Raw genomic sequence first — 23,163 nt, forward strand, 5'->3', positions numbered from 1 at the left:
GCAATCTACAGATTCAACACTATCCCAATCAGAATCCCAATGACATTCTTTACAGAAATTGAACAAAAAATCCTAAAATTCATAGGGGAAACAAAAGACCCCAAATTGCTAAAGCAATCCTGAGAAAGAACAAAGCCGGGGGCATCACAATCCCTGACTTCAAAGCATACTACAAAGCTACAGTGATCAAAACAGCATGGTACTGGTACAAAAACAGGTGTACAGATCAATGGAACAGAATTGAAAGCCCAGAAATAAAACCACACATTTATGGACTGTTCATCTTCGACAAATGAGCTGAGGGCCTACAATGGAGAAAAGAAAGTCTCTTCAACAAATGGTGCTGGGAAAACTGGACAGCCACATGTAAAAGAATGAAAATTGACCATTCTTTTTCACCATTCACAAAAATAAACTCAAAATGGATCAAAGACCTAAAGATTAGGCCTGAAACAATAAGTCTTCTAGAAGAGAATATAGGCAGTACACTCTTTTTTTTTTTTTAATTAATATCATGATAGTTAACAACCTTGTGAAATTACAGTTGTACATTATTATTAATCATGTTGTAGGTGCACTACTTCACCTTTAGCGCCCTCCCCCAACCCCACCTTTCCCCTGGTAACCACCAATCAGTTCTCTTTGTCTATATGTTAACTTCCACCTATGAGTGGAGTCATATAGAGTTGGTCTTTCTCTGTCTGGCTTATTCCACTCAACATAATACCCTCAAGGTCCATCCATGTTGTTGTGAATGGGATGATTTTGTCCTTTTTTATGGCTGAGTATTATTCCATTGTATATATATACCATATCTTCTTTATCCAATCATCAGTTGCTGGGCACTTAGGTTGGTTCCACGACTTGGCTATTGTGAATAATGCACTGCCTAAGTACACTCTTTGACATCAGTTTCAAAATAATCTTTTTGGACACCCTAACCCCTCAGACGAGGGAAACAATAGAAAGAATAAACAAATGGGACTTCATCAGACTAAAGAGCTTCTTCAAGGCAAGGGAAAACAGGATTGAAACAAAAAAACAGCCCACTAATTGGGAAAAAATATTTACAAGTTATTTATCCGACACAGGGTTAATCTCCATAATATATAAAGAACTCGCACAGCTCAACAACAAAAAAATCAAACAACCTGATCAAAACCTGGGCAGGGGACATGAACAGACATTTCTCCAAAGAAGATATACGGATGGCCAATAGACACATGAAAAGATGCTCATCATCACTAATCACCAGTGAAATGCAAATCAAAACTACACTTAGATATCACCTTACAACCATTAGAATGGCAAAAATATCCAAAACAAAAAGTGACAAATGTTGGAGGTGTTGTGGAGAAAAAGTAACCCTCATACACTGTTGGTGGGAATGCAAACTGGTGCAGCCACTATGGAAAACAGTATGGAGATTTCTCAAAAAATTAAAAATAGAAATACCATACGACCCAGCCATCCCACTACCGGGTATCTATCCAAAGAACTTGAAATCAGCAATTCCAAAAGTTCCATGCACCCCTATGTTCATCGCAGCATTATTTACAATAGCCAAGCAACCTAAGTGCCTATCAACTGATGATTGGATAAAGAAGATATGGTATATATATACAATGGAATACTACTTGGCCATGAAAAAGGATAAAATTGTCACATTCATAACAACATGGGTGGACCCTGAGGGTATTATGTTAAGTGAAATAAGTCAGATAGAGAAAGACGAACTCTGTATGACTCCACTCATAGGTGGAAGTTAAACATATAGACAAAGAGAACCGATTGGTGGTTACCAGGGAAAAGGGGGCTGGGGGGAGGGCATAAAGGGTGAAGTGGTGCACCTACAACATGACTAACAATAACGTACAACTGAAATTTCACAAGGTTGTAAACTATCTTAATCTTAATTAAAAAAAAAAAAGTCTAAAGCTAGCAGAGGTTGATTCCTGAGGTTTAAGGAGAGAAGCCATCTCCATAACATAAAAGTGCCAGGTGAGGCAGCAAGTGCTGATGGAGAAGCTGCAGGAAGTAACCAGAAGATCTAGCTAAGATCATTAATGAAGGCGGCTACAGTAAACAGAAGTGTTTCAGTGTAGTTGTAACAGCCTTATATTGGACGAAGATGCCGTCTAGGATCTTCCTAGCTAGAGAGAAGTCAATGTCTAGCTTCAACGCTTCAAAGGACAGGCTGACTCTCTTATTAGGGGTTAATAAAGCCTGTGACTTTAAATTGAAGCCAATGCTCACTTACCATTTTGCAAATCCGAGGGCCCTTAAGAATTATGGTAAATCTACTCTGCCCGTGCTCTATAAATGGAATAACAAAGCCTGGATGACAGCATATCTGTTTACAACGTGGTTTACTGAATATTTTAAGCCCACTACTGAGAATTAGTGCTCAGAAAAAGAGATTCCTTTCAAAATCTTACTGCTCATTACCAATGCTCCTGGTCACCCAAGAGCTCTGATGGAGATGGACAACGAGATTAATGTTGTTTTCACGCCTGCTAACACAACATCCATTGTGCAGCCCATGCATCGAGGAGTAATTTCAATTTTCAAGTCTTATTATTTAAGAATGCATTTTGTAAGGCTATAGCTGCCATAGATAGTGATTCCTCTGATGGATCTGAACAAAGTAAATTGAAAACCTTCTGGAAAGGAGTCACCATTCCAGATGCCATTAAGAACATTCTTGATTCATAGGAAGCAGTCAAAATACCAATATTAACAGGAGCTTGGAAGAAGTTGACTCTAACTCTCAGGGACGACTTTGAGGGGTTCAAGACTTCAGTGGAGGAAATAACTGCAAGTGTGGTGGAAACAGCAAGAGAACTAGAATTAGAAGCGAAGCCTGAAGATGTGACTGAATTTCCGCAATCTCATGATCAAACTTGAACGGATAAGGAGTTCCTTCTCATGGATGAGCAAAGAAAGTGGTTTCTTGAGATGGAATCTCCTCCTGGTGAAGCTGCTGTGAATATCATCAGAGTGACAACAAAGGATTTAGACTATTGCATAAACTTAGTTGATAAAGCATGGCAGGGTTTGAGAGGACTGACTCCAGTCTTGAAAGAAGTTCCACTGCGGGTAAAACGCTCTCAAATAACATTGTGTGCTACAGAGAAATTGTTTGTAAAAGGAAGAGTCAATAAATGTGGCAAACTTCATTGTTGTCTTATTTTAAAAAATCGCCACAGCCACCCCAACCTTCAGCAACCACCACCCCGATCAGTCAGCCCCATCAACATCGAGGTAAGGCCTCCCACCAGCAAAAACATTACAACTCTGTGACTCGCTGAAGGCCCAGATGAGAGTTAGCATTTTTTAGCAATAAACCATTTTTTTCATTAAGGCAGGTACATTGTTTTTTTATGGAAAATGCTATTTCACACTTAATAGACTACAGTATAGTATAAGCGTCACTTTTATATGCACTGGGAAATCAAAAAATTTGTGTGACTCGCTTTACTGCGATATTTGCTTTACTGCCATGTTCTGGAAGCAAACCCGCAACATCTCCGAGATATGCCTGAACATCATTTTAGACGTATTTCTTTTCTTTCTGTTTTCTTTTTTTTTAGAGATTGGCACCTGAGCTAACATCTGTTGCCAATCTTCTTTTCTTCTTCTCCTCCTCCTCTTCTTCTTCTCCTCCTCCTCCTCCCCCACAAAGTCCCCCTGTACATAGTTGTATATTCTGGTTGTAGGTCCTTCTGGTTGTGCGATATGGGACACCACCTCAGCACAGCTTGATGAGTGGTGCCACGTCCATGCCCAGGATCTGAACTGGAGAGACCCCAGGCCACTGAAGCAGAGTGCGTGAACTTAACCACGCAGCCCCAGGGCCGGTCCTGTGTTCGTGTTTCTTAGTTTGCTTTTTACAATCTGTTTCCCCTGCTAAGCAGAACATAAACTCTATAAGGCCGGCTCTCATATCTCTTGTCTCTCACTGTAGCCCCAGCACCAGAGCTGTTCCTGACACACAGTGGGTGTCCCAGAGGCACAGAATTGATGGTTGAATGGATAAATCCATGCGTGGACAAATGGGAATCAAATGGCACTTGAGCTGAATCAACGGGCGGAGGAATGCTTATTTGATTGAATGCTGATGCTAAGCACCTCGGCCTGGTACCTCCCCTGTGCCCCTCTCTGGCCTGTGCTGCACTCAGGAGTCCGTCTGCAGCCTGACCAGCAGGTGGTCAGCTGCTCCTCTGCGTCCTGGTCCTCCTGGCTTTACAGCATGCCCCTGTAGATGAAACCCACACTCCATTGACTTGGCTCAGCAGAAACAATAGCAATTCCAGTTGTCCGTCTGTTTTATTTCCTGTAAAGACACCAGCCCACAGATGGAAGAAAATAACAAAACACAAAATTGTGCTTTTGAACAAGACCTGTTTTAAAGAGAGGGTCCTGTTTTTTGCATTAGCAAGCACAGACACCCAGCAGCTGGGCCCGTCTGGCAAGGCTTCAGGGACAGGAGTGGAGAAGAAACAGACAGAGGCTCCAGGTCAGAGATGGACCATGGACCACCTGAGACCTGGGCAGAGATGTGCTCAGGTAGGGTGAGGGGGCTTGGGAGCCAGAAGGACCCCCTTTCCAACTGCCTGAAATCCCACCATTCTCTGGTCACCCCAATCCTTCCTCCTCCCCCTCTCCCTCCACCAAGCCAGGGGTCCACCTCCTGACATCCCTCTGGCCCCAGCTCCATTCTGAGACCTCTGCTCACACTTACGCCCTCAGCAATTCTGGGTTGAACTACTGCACTGGTCTTTGCCCCAGCCCCAGCTTCCCTCCAGGTCCCACTCATTTGCGGCTTGGTGATCGTTTTCTGGCTACAGTGCGGAAAGCAGCTGGTGGGTGCAGAGAGCTTGGAATCTGGGATTAGCCGGGCCACATCTAAGTTTCAGCCCTGCTCCTCCCTCACGGCAGCTGGTCAAGGCACACGAATTCCCTGAGCCTTGGTTTCCTCTTCGGTAAGGTGAAGATGATGACATGGGCTCGCAGGGCTGTGGCGTACACCAGGTGAGGCAAATGAGCGTGCACCCATCACAGGTGAAGCTGCAGACATGCTGGGGTCTCCCTGCTGTGTTCAAGGCCCCGAGCTACATGGTCACAAGTACCCCAGCCTATGCTTCTGGAAGACTGACCAAGGGGTGAGACATTTATTAATTCTCTCTCCATATACTTCACTAGTATTTGTTTTTAATCTAGAAACCCAGCCTGAAACAATAAGTGGGTCCATCATTTTGTTGACAAATGTCAGAGGCTCTGGGATTCCCCAGGATTGGGTACAAACTGGACACAGCTAATGTCAGTGGCGAAAGGAGAGAGAGGGATGCTCTCAAGCCCCGAGACTCCACACGGTGGGTAAAAATGGCCCAATTAAGGGCCCGATGTGATCATCGAATTTCAGAGTCAAGGGAGAATAGGATGGAGAGTTCCAGACTCACAGTAGAAGCAAAGCTCAAAAGCAGGCTGTGAAGCTTGCACTTCTGCTTCCTAATTTTGCCACTTTGAGCAAGCTGTTCTCTCTGTGCCTGAACGTCGTCACTCAACGGGGCTGACATGGTGACCCAGCTCTGGGCTGTAGCCGGATTAGCTGAGTCGGTGCTGGCGAAGGCACGGAGCCCCAGCGAGGGGCCGGTCAAGGCAGGGCTGTGCTGCTGATTCAAGTGCTGGGGCTCAGACTCCACGTGGGGTCGGTCGGCCCGCCGCACAAAACTAACAGGCTGGAAGGAAGACAAGAGCAGCCGGCAGCCGCCTTCCCAGTCGGAGCACAAGTGCACTTGTCTCTTGGTGATTCTCTTTTGCCTCAAAATGAATCGTGGTTTTGGGGCTGGAGCAAGAGCAGCAACGCGGGCAGCCCCATAACATCTCGGAAACGGTTGAGGCAGCGCAGGGAGAGGTCAGGGCTGTATTGGAGGACGTTCCCTGGGGCTGCAGAGAGCAGGGTGGATGGGAAGGAGAAGGAGGGTGAGGCCGGTTAGGGTATGACCAGAAAGGCCCGGGGTCTGGGCTGGGGCAGGGCCCGTGTGCTGGGGGAGGGGCTGGGTGCTGGCAAGCGAGTGGATGGGCACCTAGGCCAGTGGAGTCGGTGCCAGTCCCTGAACAGGGCACTGAGCAGGGAGAGGAGGAGACTCAGATCCCTGGGGGTGCGAAGAGGAGTTCCTGGCCTCTCAGGGGGAGTTTCTCTGGGACACTTGCCCTACAGAGGCTCCTCCCCCTATTCCTCTCCTGAGGCTCCTCCCCCCGTCCCTCTCCTGAGGCCCCGCCCCTGTCCCTCTCCTGAGGCCCCTCCCATCCCTCTCCTGAGGCCCCGCCCCTCGTCCTCTCCTGAGGCCCCGCCCCTGTCCCTCTCCTGAGGCCCCTCCCCTCGTCCCTCTCCTGAGGCTCCTCCCCTCATCCCTCCCCTGAGGCCCCACCCCTGTCCCTCTCCTGAGGCCCCGCCCCTGTCCCTCTCCTGAGGCCCCGCCCCTGTCCCTCTCCTGAGGCCCCGCCCCTGTCCCTCTCCTGAGGCCCCTCCCCCAGTCTCTCTGCTGAGGCCCTATCAGCCTTCCCTTCCCATTTCCTGCTCCTGTGTCCCAGGCCTCTGCCAACCGCTGGATTGTTGGGAATGGCGTTGGTCGCCAAGAAGCCGTAACCCCTCTCAGGAAGCAGGGGAGTCAATTTTGATGCCTCCAGCTCTCTGCGGCCATTTCGTGCCGTGGCCGGTCCTGGCGCCGGGACCAGCCCCCGCAGCCTCCCTCTGGGCAGCAAATGCAGAGGGCCGCCCTCCTCTGACCCTCTCGTGACCCTCAGGAGAGGGATGGGGGAGGAGCCTCTGTAGGGCAAGTGTCCCAGAGAAACTCCCCCTGAGAGGCCAGGAACTCCTCTTCGCACCCCCAGGGATCTGAGTCTCCTCCTCTCCCTGCTCAGTGCCCTGTTCAGGGACTGGCACCGACTCCACTGGCCTAGGTGCCCATCCACTCGCTTGCCAGCACCCAGCCCCTCCCCCAGCACACGGGCCCTGCCCCAGCCCAGACCCCGGGCCTTTCTGGTCATACCCTAACCGGCCTCACCCTCCTTCTCCTTCCCATCCACCCTGCTCTCTGCAGCCCCAGGGAACGTCCTCCAATACAGCCCTGACCTCTCCCTGCGCTGCCTCAACCGTTTCCGAGAGCAGCCGACTTCTCCCACAGGCCGACCCCAAGGCGGGTGCATGGAAAGGCCTGGCCCCTGCCTTCTGCCCTGCCTCACCCCACAATCTACTTCAAGCTCCTGCCACCTCAGGATGCTGTGAGCACAATGCCGCAATCTACCACCTGGCTGCAGGCTCCACTGCACAAACAATCCTACTCATCCTTCAACGCTCCTCCCAGGAGTCACCTCCTCCAGGAAGCCACCCCTGCTCACTCCTTCATCAGATACCTTTCCTCTGGGTCTTGTAATATCTGATGCTTATTTCTGTCGTGGAATTTATTCAATTAGACCAAAATGACCTCAGTGTGAATCTGTTTTCTGAGACTATAAATGTCTTAAAGTCAGAGATTATTTTCTATTCATTAAACATAATGTTGGGGGCTGGCCTGGTGGCACAATGGTTAAGTGTGCACATTCCGCTTCAGTGGCCCAGGGTTCACCGGTTCTGATCCCGGGTGCGGACATGGCACTGCTCGGCAAGCCATGCTGTGGTAGGCATCCCACAAATAAAGTAGAGGAAGATGGGCACGGATGTTAGCTCAGAGCCAGTCTTCCTCAGCAAAAAGAGGAGGATTGGCAGAAGATGTTAGCTCAGGGATAATCTTCCTCAAAAAACAAAAACACATTGTTGAAAGCCTACTGTGTGTCAGGCAGATGAAGTGACAGACAAGACAGAACATCAGCCACTGTCATGGAGCTGGCATTCTCCCAGAGCAGACAGACAGTGGCTACTTGATCACACAAACCACCCAGAACAACGAGAGGCACCAGCAGGTGTCCTGCTGACATGCTGGTATGGACTGGAAAGGCCAGGCGTTCTCTTGCAGGTTTTGGGGGAGCGAGTGTGTATTGGCAGCCCGTCTCCACCCGTGACTAGCTGGATGATTTTAGGCAACTTAGAAAATATAGATATATATGTATGTATATCTATATATTTGGCTACTTACGTGGGTGTATACATTTGATAGAATGCATCAAAGTATACACTTAAGCTCTGTGCATTTTACCGTATATGATTATACCTCAATAAAGAATAAAGTAAAATGCATATTTATTGAGTGAATTAATTTAGCCTTACCCAGCCAAAGCTTCTTTATTTAAAGAATAGGAACAGTCTAGGAATTTCACAAGCATTATGAGAACTGAATTAGGTTATATTTTTAGTACCTGAACCAAAGTAGAAGCACATATAATTAGTATAATGAACAACAGTATTATTCTATAATTATGTAAATATATATAACTAAATTATAATAATTCTATTTGCCACTATTTATTAAGTACTTATTTTGCATATGGGCTATTTTACATGTTTTATTTATCCTATATCTCTTAATGCTTTTAATAACAAATTTCCTCTTATCAATAACATTTCACAGACAGGAGTCTCAAACTGCAAACTCCATCTTTTCCAGGGTCACCCAGCCCATGAGCCTGTCCGACCACACAGCAGACACTCCGGCCGCTGCCCCTGTCCATTCAGCCCCTTCCTTCCCCTTGGCCAGGCTCTCAGAAGTCACTCCCAGCTCAGGATGAGGTCTGATCTCTGTGGATTTGTTCACTGGAAACAAGTGCCTGTCTGGTGAACGTCACCTTCCTGGGAAAACCCTCCATCCGTAAGAGTGAGAAGCTCCTGCACTCTGTCCTCCATTTCAGACACCGCTGGGGCAGGCCCTTCCCTGTCTGAGCTGCAGTGTCTTCTTGGAAAAAGTATTAAGGGAAAATTGCTTCCACACAATGACCAAGACTCAGAGGCATCAAACGCACATTCCACAGGCCGCTGAGCAAACCAGAAGAACAAAAGGGGTTGTGGCCAGTCCTGTCCCTGGTCAGAGGGAGCCTTGACTCAGTAACTACTGAGAGAACTACTGAGAATAACTACGGAGAGGAGAGAAGGGCAGAGCTTTGCATCTGTAGGACCAGGAAGAGGAGGAGCGTGAGCAGGAGGGCACAGGGCTCTGCAGGGGAGCCCCAGGGTACCTAGTGGAGGCAGACCCAGCGATGCCTGTGTGTGCATGTGCACCCTCGGATCCATCTCGCTCCCACTCCTACACAGCATGGTCTCCGAAGCGCACGCCATCTCTAATATTCTTCATGGGCCAACACAGTGCTGAACACTTGATGAGAATCATTCCATCCAATCCTCACAGCCTCCATATTACTGGGTACCACCACTGGGTACAGGGAGCTGTCCTCATCCCCTGTCAGAGTCAAGGAGATATTAAGCATCTTTAACAACCAGTAAGCACAGGCCCTGCAATCAGAAGGGACCCTGAGGCCTCCTGCACCAGGCCCTTACCCTTCACCTGCTAGAGAATAAGGCAGTCTGGGCACCCTGGGAAAGGATAAGAGCCAGGGCAGCTGAGATGGAGATGGGGTACCAGCAGGCTTAGAGGAGCTGCCATTTACCAATCAGCATGCAGCTATTTCAGTATTTTAGCACCAACATAACTACACTTACACACACGAGCTGCAATACAGTCCCAGTTACAAAACAACCACAACAACAAAACCTGAGGATTTGACACGTTGAATAAAGTTTCCAAGGATACACAGAGATAGAACAAGGATTTGAATCTAGGCAGCTAGCTGCAGAGTCCACTCTCCTAATCATCGTGCTGTATTGCCCTAACACACTTGAGAACACCCCATGTACCAGGCTCCATGAGGTGCTGTATACACATTAGTTATCGCACACAGTCCTCACAACAGCACTGCCAGGTGTGAGTAAGGATCTCCACTCTCCAGATGAGAAAACAGGCACAGAGCAGCAAGGTCACTGGCCCAGATGGCTAGTTTAGTTTATCCGACCCAGAGGTATTTATTCAAATGAAACTAGTATGTTTATTTTGTTCATTTTATCTGGGAAGCACTGGCAGCAGAGTATGGAAGTGAGTTAGTCAGCAAAGAGTTATTGTCAAGGATGTCATCCCAGTGGGCAGCTGCAGTTTAAGCCTGCTGGGGAACTCTGGAGCCAGTGGAGAAGATGTGACTTAGGATGATGAGAGTTGCAGGAGCTGGAGTACTGGTACTCTAACAGCCACCAGCCCTTGGCTGAGGGTCACTCCTGGGGATGTGGATGGCTGCTTGTATGGGCGGTGCTGTGTATGGCCTGGGGGGGGGGATGTAGGTGGGCCACTGACCACTACTGCTACACCAGGGCAGTGTGTATGGTGAGAGATGTTGTCCGCAAGGGAACCCAAGTCTTATCCCCAATCCCCTGCTTAGGCTCAACTATATAATACAGAGGGATACATTAGAGGGTATAGAATCTAATCCTCTTCCTGCTTACAAACCCTCCCAACATCACCATGAGAATGTGATGATGATGGTGGTGATGATGCTCATGATGATGACTAGCACTTATGGAAAACTTGTAATACTCTGTGCAGTTGTCTAAGAACTTCGTGTACAATATGACATTTAATCTCATAACAACCCTATGTAGGGGGCACTAATTTTTCCTACTTTACAGCTGAGGAAATTGAGCTTCAGAAAGGCAATGGTGGAGCTTGGATTTCAAAACTGTTTTCTTTAACTCAAAGTCTGGGACATGCATCTTTAGGGATGCTGAGCTATCTGCTAAAACTGCCTCTTGTTTTAAGAAGAATTCTAACTGAAACAGTCTCCCAGTCTATTGAATGGAAACATAGTTGAAAAGTCATTGTTGATGTTTCGGAACAGGAGCTAGAAGAATCTAATCTTGCTATATCTCTTTGTTCATATCGGTTACTCCCTCTGAGCCTCAGCTTCCTTATCTGGAATGTAAATGAGAGGCTGGACAAGATGCCCTCTGAGTTATAGCTCAAAGGGTGTCTGTTTCAGGGATGGTCATTCAGGGGCTGAGTCCTGTGGGGCCAGAATCCCAGCCTGGCTGCCCGGGGCTGGGCGGGGTTAAACAAACCATGTAATGGTTCTGAGATGGAACCTCCCCATCTGTAACATGATGACAGACACCCACCAGACTGGCTTGTAGGGAGGACCGAGAGGGGTTATGTTCATGACCACGACGCACACTCTCAGGGGGATTATCATGATCCTTATTCGTACCATGAATTGTCATGGCTCTGTCTTCATTCAGCCCTGCCACCTGTTAGTTAAGTCAAGGTGTGGTTTGCAAATGGGCATTGAAGCTGGGCTGTTTGAGTGGAGACCCCAACTCTGCCATTTGTTGGCTCTGCCATCTTAGAAGAGTCACTTCTCAAGGAGTGTCCTTCTCTCACTGTCTGTGATTTGAGGGTGTCAGTTGTATTTACTTCATAAAGCTGTGAAGGAGATTTGATCAGAAATGGGGCAGGGGGGTACTTTAGGACAGTGCCAGCCACCATACGTACACAATTAGCTGAAATTAGTAGCGGTCTGAATAATTATTTCTTATAGCTTTACTTTGATTTTACGATTTTCTTTGTTTAATTTGGTTCCACATCTATTATCTTATTTAATCCTCTCAGTAAGTACATATGGAAGCAAACAGGGCAGGGTTTCCATTTCAGAGATTAAACAAACAAGCCAGGAAAGCCTCAAGAACACGTAGCATGTGACTTTCGCGGTGCCATCATAGTCAGCTGGAGACGGGGCTGACACTCGAGCCGCAGGTTCAGTGGGTGTTCGTCTTGCTCTCCCTTCTTCTCCTAATCTCTTCCCTTCCTAGTCCTGCTGACCAACTCCTCTGGCCTTCACTTTAAGGAATCTGTATACACAGCCAATGTTTATAATTTACTGTTTAGCTAACAAAGCAAGTTATAAAAGAGCCAATAACTTGTTTATGGTGTTTTTTCCATAACACCATTTCTTGCATCTTGATGTATTCAACCTTACTCATTTTTTTTTAGTTTAGGGTTTCCGCTTGATACAATATTTGGAAACAATATTTGCAACTTATATAATAAACAAGCAATAAGTATACAGAATACATAAAGATTATCTAGAAACCATTAAGAAAGAAAAACAACATAATTGTAAAAACAGGCAAATGCTATGGACTGGCATTTACCAAAGTAGAAATAAGTGGTTGATCAACAAACACACGGAAGGATTCTGAGCTCAGTGGTACTCAGGGAAATGCAGATGGAAAGCACAATAAAACACCATCGTATGTCCATCAGATTGGCAAATAACCAAAAACATTAGAAAAATAAAATCAGTCTATACGTTGGTGAGGATGTAAGAAAATGGGAGTTTCATACATTGCCGGTAGGCATATAAATGTTTTGTCACTTTGTAGAGAAATTTAAAATATATGGGAAAGTCAAAAATTGTATACCCTACAATCTGATCATTGAACTCAAGGGGCCTCAGAAAAACTCTCTCAACTGGTCTACGTCTCAGGCCTAAATGGCAGGAATTACCCCATTTTCCTCACAAGGAAAGCGTACTTGGAGACGTACAACCATGTTCAAGACCCAAGGCTTGCTGATTATGATGGTGAAACATCAGAAATAATCCAAATATCCACTAACAGGAGAAGGAATAAACAAATGTATGATAAAATGAAGTATTATGAAGCGGCTAAAAGAAGGAATAAAAGCTTAAACACATAATTTTGAGGAAAAAAAAGCAAGATGTAGCTATCCATACTGTATATCATTTACATAAATTTCAGAAAAACCCAGCCCACATTCAAATACACTATATTTGACAATAGATATGCATATGAGTAAAAATATTATAAGCAACAGTTTCAGAAAGAGTAACATGAGCTGTGATTCTGGTTATTTCTTGGGAAGTGGGGGATGTTCCAGGTCGTGGATGATGAGGTTGATTTTGGCTTGAAGATAACACACAGAGCACCAAGCAACTCGTGTGTGTGTGTCACGGACAAGAGCACTTACAGTTTGTGTGTCTGTGTGGATAGATTTAGGAATGTATTTCCAGAGGAAAGAAAGAGAGAAAAATTAAAGGAAAGGAGAAAGAGAGAGGAGAAAAGAAGGAGGGAAGAGAAAGAACAGAGAAGCAAAGAACATTGATGGAATGATAACAGAAGCATAGCTGTTACCAGTTATTATTACCAGTTTTGATCCCTGGTTGGTGGAATGAGGATGATTTTCACTTATTTTCCAAATTTTCTACAATCAGAGAAGAAAGGGAAAAATGTCTCTATTAAAATTTACAGGAAACTTTATTGTCCTATTCATCTATCTATTTATCTAAATTTCTATATGTAGATATATGTACCATGTCCTCAGTGCTGAGCACAGGAGGTGCTGAATATATACATGATAAGTGATTGGCTGAATGGCTGAGTAATTGAATGAATGAGTGAGTGATGGTGAGTTTGGGCTCCAAAATGGTAGTTTCCTGAGTCAGAGTCCTACCTTCTAACATAGTCCAAGGTGATTACTTGATAAATGACATAGGCAGGTGTGGGACACACCAGGGGCCCCTGGCTCCCGAGGCTCCACCCTGGTGGCCCCATGACCTTGGCTGCAGGAGGCCCTGCTGGTACTCACATCGATGGGCACGCTGTCATAGAGGCGCTTGCCGATCACAGTCTTCCCCTGGATGTCGATGTTCTCCCTCTCCTCGATGGGCAGCGTCTGCACCAGCGCACAGTCGACATAGAGGGAGACATTCTGGGCCTGGATGCTCAGGGCAATCTTGTGCCAGTCCCGGTCAAAGAGGTCGTTGACCAGGGGACCGCGGAAAACCACTCTGACAGCATCCTTCATGGCGCCCACGGCGTTGTACTCGACTGCCTTGTTCTCACCGTCCAACCGAATGGACACCTGGCAAGGAGAGGACCAGAGGCTCCTTTAGCTGCATGGGATAAGGGGGGAGAGGGAAATTGTGGGGGGCGGATTTAGAAGTCAGACCTGACAAACCTGAGTCAGATCCCAGTTGTGACCCTTACCAGCTGGTCAAACTTAGGCAAACCACTTCACCTCTCTAAGCCTTGGTTTCCTCCTCGGGACAGTGGTGTTAACAAAATCCACCCTGCAGATTGTTCTAAGCCCTGTGCTAAGTGGAATGATTGAACTCTCACATTAATCCAGGGGTCACAATCTCCTCCCACCCTGGATGGGCTGTGCAGGTCAGAGCGCTTTTGCGAAGCTGCAAACAGCTGGTACAGAGGGCTCTGAGCTGTGAGACTGACCAGAAACCCTGACTGGTTTCAGGGTCTTTTAAAACCCTGAGCTGGAAAAACAGAGCACATCTTCTGGCCAGATGCCAGGTACCAGTCTGAGACCCATCCGTTAACCCACACTGGTCTCTCATCTCGAGGATAAAATTGAAGCCCCAGGAGAACAATGTTCCTTAATGGCAGGGACCTTGCCTGTCTTATTCACTGGAGTACCCCTGGCCCTTTGCACAATGCCTGGAAAGCTCTGGAAGCAAGTTTTACTTTTGTTTTTCTTAGAAGGAATTAAGGAATACGTTCTCATCCATGTGTTCATTTCTTCATCCCTTGCACAATATCCTTGAACATCCTCTGTGACAGGCAGGCAACACGCTGGGTGTCAGGAATGCAACAATGGACAAGACGAATACTCTACTGGTGCTTGAAGGTGGAGGACATAACATATGGAAAGCAAGTATTCATCGAGCGAATGAATGAACAAATATATTCATGTTTTATCTCTGTGGGGTTAGTCTTCACTTGCTCTGATATCCACACTCCAGCCTTCTCTGCCTGGCTCCAGGCTCCCAGGGTGTGACCTTGAAGGATTTCTCCACCCAGGCTCCTGTGCCCTTCGGCTTCCAGGTAGTTTGGCCCACGGGGAGCCCATGGGAGTGGGGATCAAAGAGCAGGAGGAGAGGGGGTCAGCGTCTTGATTCTTCCTGCCTCTTCCTGATCCCTGCAGTGCCAGATGGCTGTGCTCCTCCATGTACCATGGCTCTTTGGGAGCTCTGCCTCCTCCAGGACTCCAGAACCACCACTCTCCCCCCGCCCAGGCCATCCAAGCCCAGGGTGGTAGCTTCCTGCCATTGCTAATCCCTGGATACCTCAATATCTTTCCTCGGTTTCCAAAACCCTGACCCTTAACCTCATCAGCTCCCTTTACCCTAGCCACTTTACTAAAACGCTCTTCAAAAATTTGGGCTGTCTATTGCCTGCCTACACCCAAAATGATAAGTCCTTTTAAGCTGTGTGACCTTGGGCAAGTTATTTAACCTTTCTGTACTATTTTATCATTAGTAAAACAGAACCAATAATAGCGCCTACATCATAGAGTCATTATGAGGATTAATATATATATAAAATACTTATATAGTACTTGTTACATGCCAGGCACTATTCTAAATATTAGCTATAATAAATTAAGCAAGTAAGTTCAAAGACATCACCTCAGTGAAGCCTTCTCTGATGATACATATAACCGGATTCTAACCCGGTCATTTGCTCTCACATCCCCAGGCATGTTGATTTATTCCCTTTTGTTCATAGTACTTCATCAGTATATGAAAGTATCCTGTTCATTTCTCATGTTCACTGTCTATTGCCCGACTGCCTCATCCTTTCAAGCAGGCACTTTGTCTCTCTGTTTCATCTCTTCTGACACCATGTGGCACAGAGTGGCACTCAATGAAAAGGTACTGAATAAATGAATGAATGAATGAATGAATGAGAGCCCCGTGGTTAAAGGAGGGTGCTCATTTCAGTGTAGGATCCACTACGGTGTTTATAACACACACCAGGTGTTCTGGTTGGTCTTTCTGGGCCCCACGTGGCTTCCGTACAGCCAAGGGGGACCTAAGATGGACTTTTTAATTGCACTGCCTGCTGGTAGTTATGGTTAGAGTAAAAAACAGAAAACTATGAACGCTGACTAATAATCTAACACCTCTAATACGCATAATGTAATACTTGCATATTAAACATAGTCTTCTATTTCTTGAAAATAGGTTCACACGTTTGAGCCCTGTGTCCCCAAACCACCTTGATGAGGACATGGCTTTCCCTTCAAGGTTTCTGTTAATTCCAGCCTGATACAGAGCAAGGGAAGGCACACGGCCAGCCTAAGTTCTGTGTTGACCAACACAGGCTGGTGAGCCTCGGGAAGGCACGTCATGGCTCAGCCCTGTCAGCAAATCCTGTTGGTTCTGTTTTCAAAATACTTCCAGGATCTGATCATTTCTCCACAGTTTACTATCACTACCTGGTCTTAGTCAAGGTCACCTCTTGCCTAGATCACTACAATAGTCTCCTAATTCGTCTCCCTGTCTCTAGGCCTGCCCACTTCCCGAGAAGTCCCGACACGGGCCCACGAAGCTAGGAAATCTGGCCTCCCACCACCTTCCATGCCTCATCTCTCACTCGCCCCCACACTCTGCTCCAGCTGGACCAGCCTCCTTCCTTCCCTTTATCAGACCTGGAATGAGTGAAAGCCCCTCGGTTTCCCAAACGACAAATGAGGAAAATGCCGCTTTCAAAGGTGGTTGTAAATACTGAATGAGATCATGGATATGAAAATCCAGATCCACAGACCTGAGACTGGAAGATGACATGGGAAGGCTGTTAACACCATTGTGCTCACAGGTCATCTTCTGGCAGGCCTCTAGCCATCTTTCCTGTGTCTAGCCACTATTTCCCCAAGGCATGGAGGTGGCTGTCATCCACACTTCCAGGGAACAGCAGTCCACCAAGCCTTGCTCAATGAAATGGAACGGCCAGGCATCTCTTTGAAAGTGAGCCTGAAGTCCTTCAAGACAGGCCCAGTCTCCACATGGCTCTGCAGGATTTCAATCCTCGGCTCATTCTGGCAGAAAGAGGGGAGCAGGCAGACATGGCAGACAGGGAGCACGCACAGCTCTGCAAATGCCATGAAGGAAGAGAACCCAGACGAGGGGGTGGTATGGGCTCGCCCCACAAGAATGTCATGGCAGGCGCCCAGTCCCATTGCACCAGACCCTGAGAAACCGGAGACACAAGACCTGCGGGCCTGCAGAGGTAGGTGAAAGAGGGACACCAAGAGCTGCCTGCTCTCCAGAAAAACAGCCTCCAGAGAAGAATCTCATCTCCTCCATGCAGCCTCCCACACTTACGGAATCAAGCCACTCAGCAATCAGGCCCCAAAATGTTTATGCATCTCCATCTGACCAGGCCTGAGAAAAATCACTCAGCAGGACTAACTGATGGAGACAGGAGCCAGCTGAGCATGACAGATAAATGGCAGACCTGGAGCTTGACTGCCTGGGTTCAAATCCCACCTCTCCCTCTTATGACCCAGGAGAACATAGGAAAATGCCCTAACCTCGCCGTGGCTCAGTCCCCTCCATGGCAAGATGATAACAGTAGAACCTGTTCACAGGGGTGTGATGAGGACTCTCTGAGAGAAGACGTAGGAAGCACCCAGGACAATCCCCAGCTCCTACTAAGTGCAGGGAAGTGTGGATAAGTAAGTATCCAGCTTTAACCACAGCAAGGCGAGCCTCCAGCTCTGGAAGGGCTCATTCTCCCAGGGAGCAGCCGTGAGTGTGGCTGCTGCCGTCCGATGCTTGGGCATGTTTCCATTTTATTTCAACCCCAAATGAAAATATAATCAGGATCCCCCAGCTGAAGGAGAGTAATGTCTTCACATCGTTCATTTTTCAAGAAAAAACAGGGTAAATGACAAGCAAAGAGACGGTTGATCCATGAAGTCTGAGAACAAGGAGGCTGGGATTTGGCACAAAAAGTAGTGTCGCCTGCATCTCACACCAACGAATCGTGCTGATGGCTTTGCTTTTGAGACACGTCTTTCCTCATTCAGCCATGTGCTGCTGATGGGTTGTTCTGCCTTTGTAGGAACTGAGAGCCAAGCATACCCAAGGTGGGCAAAGATGGGGCTCTGGAGCTTCATTCAGGGTAAAACCAAAGGATCTCATGAGAAGAGAACTACCTGTGACAAAACTGTATTGTGTATCAGGCACTGTTCTACGTCTTTGGAGACCCGATTTCCCCAGATGCTTCCACCAGCCATTCATAGTAGGCGTTCTGTTTTCCACTCTACAGCTAAGAACAGCAAGCCCCAGGAAGCTAACATGTCTCAGGGCCATACCAACAAGGAGTGCACACAAGATCTGAACCCAGGTCTAGTTGACCTGAGCCAGTTTCTTCCATTACATCATGAAGCTGCGCCACTCATGCTGCTACAGAGCACAGGCCATAGGACAGCAGAGCTGTCCTCCACCTCCCTGGTCAGGCTGAGTGTCCCTGAGACAGGAACGAGGTCTTCTGCCCCACCACAGTGCTGGGCACTTGGCCATCACTGGGAGAAAAGTGCACCTCTCTGGTGGTATGACATTCCTCTGTGGGAGCTCTGGGTACACCAGACGCTCCAGCTCCCAGACCCAGGACAGAGGCCCCTGGAGAAACCATGTGGGTGATGCCACCCCCATGAGAGGGAAACAGAAAGCTGCGGGCCCACTGAGACAAAGCATGCTGCTCAGACCTGCGGGATGCCGTACTGGTCGATGACCTGCCAGATGTACCAGTCTTCTTTCCGAGATGTTTTCCTGAACCGGAAGGTTGTGACAAAGGCGTACTCATCAGGCAAACCTTGTGGGAACACATCCCTGGAGGGAGAGAGAGACAGATGACACCAGGCTGAGCAATGACCACAGGAGCTGCCAAGGAAGCCTATGCCCCATGGGTCACTAAGTCCTGCCAGCTTTACCTCCTAAGTATTTCTAAAATCCACCCTCTCACCTGCCTTTACTGCCTTTTCCTTGGATCAGGGCCTCAATATGACCCTCTGGAGACCCTCACTGTGGTCCCTTCATTGTCCCCCTACCCCCACTCTCTGCCCCTTCAAATCCACCCCATCCATGTCTGCTCCCATCTCTCCACCATCAGCATCCCTGACAAAACCTATAATAAATGCTAACTTGCCACTCCTCAGGGTCAAATGCAGCTGAGTCTCCCAGCTTTCTCTTCTGCCTGGCTGTTCCTTCTCAGCAAGGCCCAACCATGGTATCTTATCCTGCTTGTTTTCCTGCCCCAAGCACCAGGACATCCTCCTGTCTCCACAGAACCCTGGGTGACTGCCCAGCTTAGGGGCCAGCCCCTCTTCTCGGGGAATCCTCAACTCCCTGGAACCCCAGCCGAGACAGTCCTGTAACTGTCCTTTCCCTTCCAAATTCAGAATGAAAATTGTTCCTTGCAAGAAGGTGTAAAGAAGGTGCTCTGATCCTCTTGTTGTAGCTGATGGCAGCCAGGCTGTGAAGGGTTAACTCGAGGAAATCTGGCTGGTAAGTGGCAGGGCAGAGGCTCACGCTGAGAGACAGGGCCTGGTCTCCTGAGCTCTTCTCTTGCCCATCAGCTGGCTGCACCTTCACCCTGCAGAACCTGGCCATGGGTGGGGCCAAACCCTGCCCTGGGGCCAGGGAGCTGCTTGGGGAATGCATGCGCCATCGACTTCTCCTTTGGAAAGGGTGGAAGCTGTTTGGCCAGAGAGCCAGGAAGGGAAATGAGGAGGTGTCTGGGTTCCTGGTTCTCAGACTTGCAGACCCTCAGGGACCCTTCATTTGGTGGTAGAACCTGGGAGCAAAGATCGGTCCTCCCTTTCTGATTCTCGGTTCACAGATCCAAGCTGGGAGTTGGCCCAGTTGTTCAAAGGCATTCTCTGAGCTGGGATTTCGCCCAGGACCACATCCGGGCACAAGGAGCAGCACCCATCACTCATAGCTCTGGGAGCTCCTCAGGATTCAGGAATGTCTTAGGTCATTGCCCACAAAGGAGGGAGACAGGGCTTCCCCACCTGCCTGCACAGACACAGGCTTTGCTGCCACAAAGAGATTTCACTCCACTCTCTTTTTCTTCTTATTTCATTAATGAGTCCAACTATGCTACAGAGTTTTTCTAAACACACTTTCTTCTTATACCTTTGAAATAACACACATGTATATGTGTGCACAGCATATAGACAGATGCATATAGATATGGATATATGCTATATATCTATATATGCTATATCTATCTATCTATATCTATAAGTATATAGAGAGAGATAGACAGAGATTAAGACTTTTTCTTAGGCTGTATATATAAGCATATATATATATATAAATATATATATATATGCATAGAAAGCCTAAGAAAAAGTTATTATAATCAAGAGTTGGCGGAAGGTCCTTAACAGAGACTATCCAAAGGAAACAACACGGCCAGATTATTTCCACAAATAATGTAGCAGATGACAATGAAAAGGGTAAAGTGTTCAGGGTTGGAGGACCTGAGCTTGAGGCCAACCTCTGCTTCCTACGAACTGTGAGATCTTGATCACGTTACTGTTCCATTTCGAGTCTCAAATGTCACACCAGACAAATGAGAAAACTAACACCCGCCTTGCTCACCTCATTTCATTGTAGTGAGAGATAAACCAGATAAGGGGTGTCAAATGCCCTTTAAATGTTAAACGAGTGAGAAAAATATAAATATCGAAATTGACATCCCTTTCCATTACAAACAAAATTAACCTCTAAATTAAAATTACACGTGTGTGTGTATGTGTACATACATGTATGTGTGTGGATCAGTGCATACATTTCAAAGCATTAGAAATTAAAGGGACACTATTCTTTCCCGAAATGTCAGAGGTTTGTTGGTTTGATTTTGTTTCTGGTGTTTTGCCCTTAAAACAAACTTGAAGCCATGTAGAAATTCCTTCTCAGAACGACTCAGCATAGCACGAGCCCAAACCCACTGCCCAGGAGCACCCCAATCCCGCTTCCACGGAGCAGCCCCACAGCCTTTGTGCTGTTCACTCCAGACGCACTGGAAAGACGGCGCCATCAGCACACGGAGGCCTCTAGCAGGTCTTCCCACCTCACTTGTGGCATGTGTGCCTCTTCCCTTGTTTTGTTCTCTCTATATTGCATTTTTCCTTTAAAGCGAAGCTGCGTGTGATTTTTCCTGTTTCTAAGTGGTATGGATGGTGAACTGGATGCATTAGGCCAAAGAAGTAAGGAGAGCGAAGTGGGAAATGGAGCCCAGACTCTGTTCATCCTTTGTACCCCCAAACGAGCATGGGAGCAGACGATTAAGAATAGCATCACCCACTGCTGGAGTTAGTTTCCAAAATAAAGAAAGAACTTGTACAACTCAACAACAAAAAAATGAACAACTCAATCAAAAAACGGGCAGAGGATACGAACAGACATTTTTCCAAAGAAGATATACAGATGGGCAACAGGCACAGGAAAAAACATTCAACATAACTAATTATTAGGGAAATACAAATCAAAACTACAAGAGATGTCACCTTACACCCGTCAGAATGGCTATAATTAACAAAACAAAAAACAACAATTGTTGGAGAGGATGTGGGGAAAAGGGAACCCTCGTACACTGCTGGTGGGAATGCAAACTGGTACAGCCACTATGGAAAACAGTATGGAAATTCCTCAAAAAACTAAAATAGAACTACCATACGATCCAGCTATTCTACTACTGGGTATTTATCCAAAGAACATGAAATCAATAATTCAAAAAGATATATGCACCTCTATGTTCACCACAGCATTATTCACAACAGCCAAGATGTGGAAGCAACCCAAGTGCTCATCAATGGATGAATGGATAAAGATGTGGTATATATATACACAATGGAATACTCCTCAGCCATAAAAAAAAGACAAAATCATGCCATTTGCGACAACATGGATGGAAATGGAGGAAAGTATGTTAAGCAAAATAAGTCAGACAGAGAAAGACAAATACTATGTGATTTCACTCATATGTGGAAGACAAACAAATACATACATAGATAAGGAGAACAGACTAGTGGCTACCAGAAGGAAAGGGAGTGAGGGAAGGGCAAAAGGAGTAAAGGGGCACATATATATGGTGATGGATGGGAACTAGACTATTGATGATGAAGAAGATGCAGTCTATACAGAAACTGACATATAATAACGTACAACTGATACTTACAGAATGTTATAAGCCAATATGACTTCAATAAAATAATTAAAAATCAAAGAACAGCATCACCCAGCATCTGTGTGTCGGCATCTGTATAGAGACAGCAGCAACGCTCACTGTCCAGAAAGACAGGCCTCCCATAGGAGTCGCTGACAGAGATTAGGTCTCTGTTGCACATGAGAAAAGGACACTCAGAGACAGGAGGTGACTTGTTGCTTTCCTCTTCCATACAATCACTCTCATGGGATCTAGGTGCTAAGAGCCATGGTGGCGTTAGAGTCTAACACAATGCCTGCTGCATGGCTGGCACTCAGAGGATGCGCACTGAATTAGAAAAATGACTGCACGCAGGCAAAAGCCCAAGCTCTGTGGCCTGGTGTTCCAAGCCCACCTTTTCTGGGCTAGTATCTAACTGAGTAGTTTCACTCATATGGATTCATTCATTCATTCATTCATTCGTCCATTCAACAGATACTGACTAGTCCCCTCCGCTGGGCGGGGCTCAGTTTGATGCTGGAACTGCTGTAGAAACCAGACTCAGCTGGGTCCTAGAACTTCTCACTGAGAAGTGCAGACAGTCTATAAATGACTAATTGCCTTATTGAGTAGTTAGCTTCAAATTTGCCACGTTTTATGCAGGAATATAGATTGCGAGGAGAGAAGATAAGGGAGGGCTGACTTAGTCTCGGAGCTCAGGGAAGGCATCCTTGAAAGCATAATGGCTGAGCTGTACTTTGGAGGACGAGCAGGTGGCCCAGGTAGAGGGAAGAGCATGAACAAAGGCCCTGTGATGGGAGGCAGATGTCTGGTCAGCAACCAGGACAGAAACAAGATAGATAAAGGAGGGCTGGGGGACAAGCTGGACGCCAAGAAGGCAGGACGGGGCCAGTCACACACAGGTCTTCCAGCCCTTTAGCCTAAGAACACTTGGAAGTCCTGAAAGGGTTTTAAGATGGAGGAGGGGTGGGGTGACGAAATATCATTTTTCTTTTCAAAAGATCTGCCTGCCTGAGATGAGAAGAATGAAACATCTAATCTAGAATCATTATTAGCCCTTGACTGGAGACCCTGGACAAATCTTTACATCATAATCCTCTCAACAACGTGGCAAGACAGGAACATTCCTC

The 23,163-nt window shown here is 46.9% G+C and overlaps 1 protein-coding gene across 2 annotated transcripts in view; it reads right to left on the minus strand.

Annotated features, from left to right (window-relative positions):
• The window catches only part of COL22A1 (collagen type XXII alpha 1 chain), a 293,252-nt gene that overhangs the window by 205,331 nt on the left and 64,758 nt on the right, over positions 1-23,163 (minus strand). Inside the window, exons 6-8 of one of the 2 annotated variants that reach the window (XM_070631018.1) lie at positions 18,564-18,687; positions 13,641-13,916; positions 13,200-13,256 (exon numbers count right to left, since the gene is read on the minus strand). In XM_070631018.1, the coding sequence (XP_070487119.1) occupies positions 13,200-13,256; positions 13,641-13,916; positions 18,564-18,687 (457 nt within the window). The remainder of the gene's footprint in view (positions 1-13,199; positions 13,257-13,640; positions 13,917-18,563; positions 18,688-23,163) is intronic. The other variant, XM_070631019.1, reaches the window with a different exon arrangement.

This window comes from Equus przewalskii, chromosome 8 (assembly GCF_037783145.1).
Source record: "Equus przewalskii isolate Varuska chromosome 8, EquPr2, whole genome shotgun sequence".
NCBI lineage: Eukaryota > Metazoa > Chordata > Mammalia > Perissodactyla > Equidae > Equus > Equus przewalskii.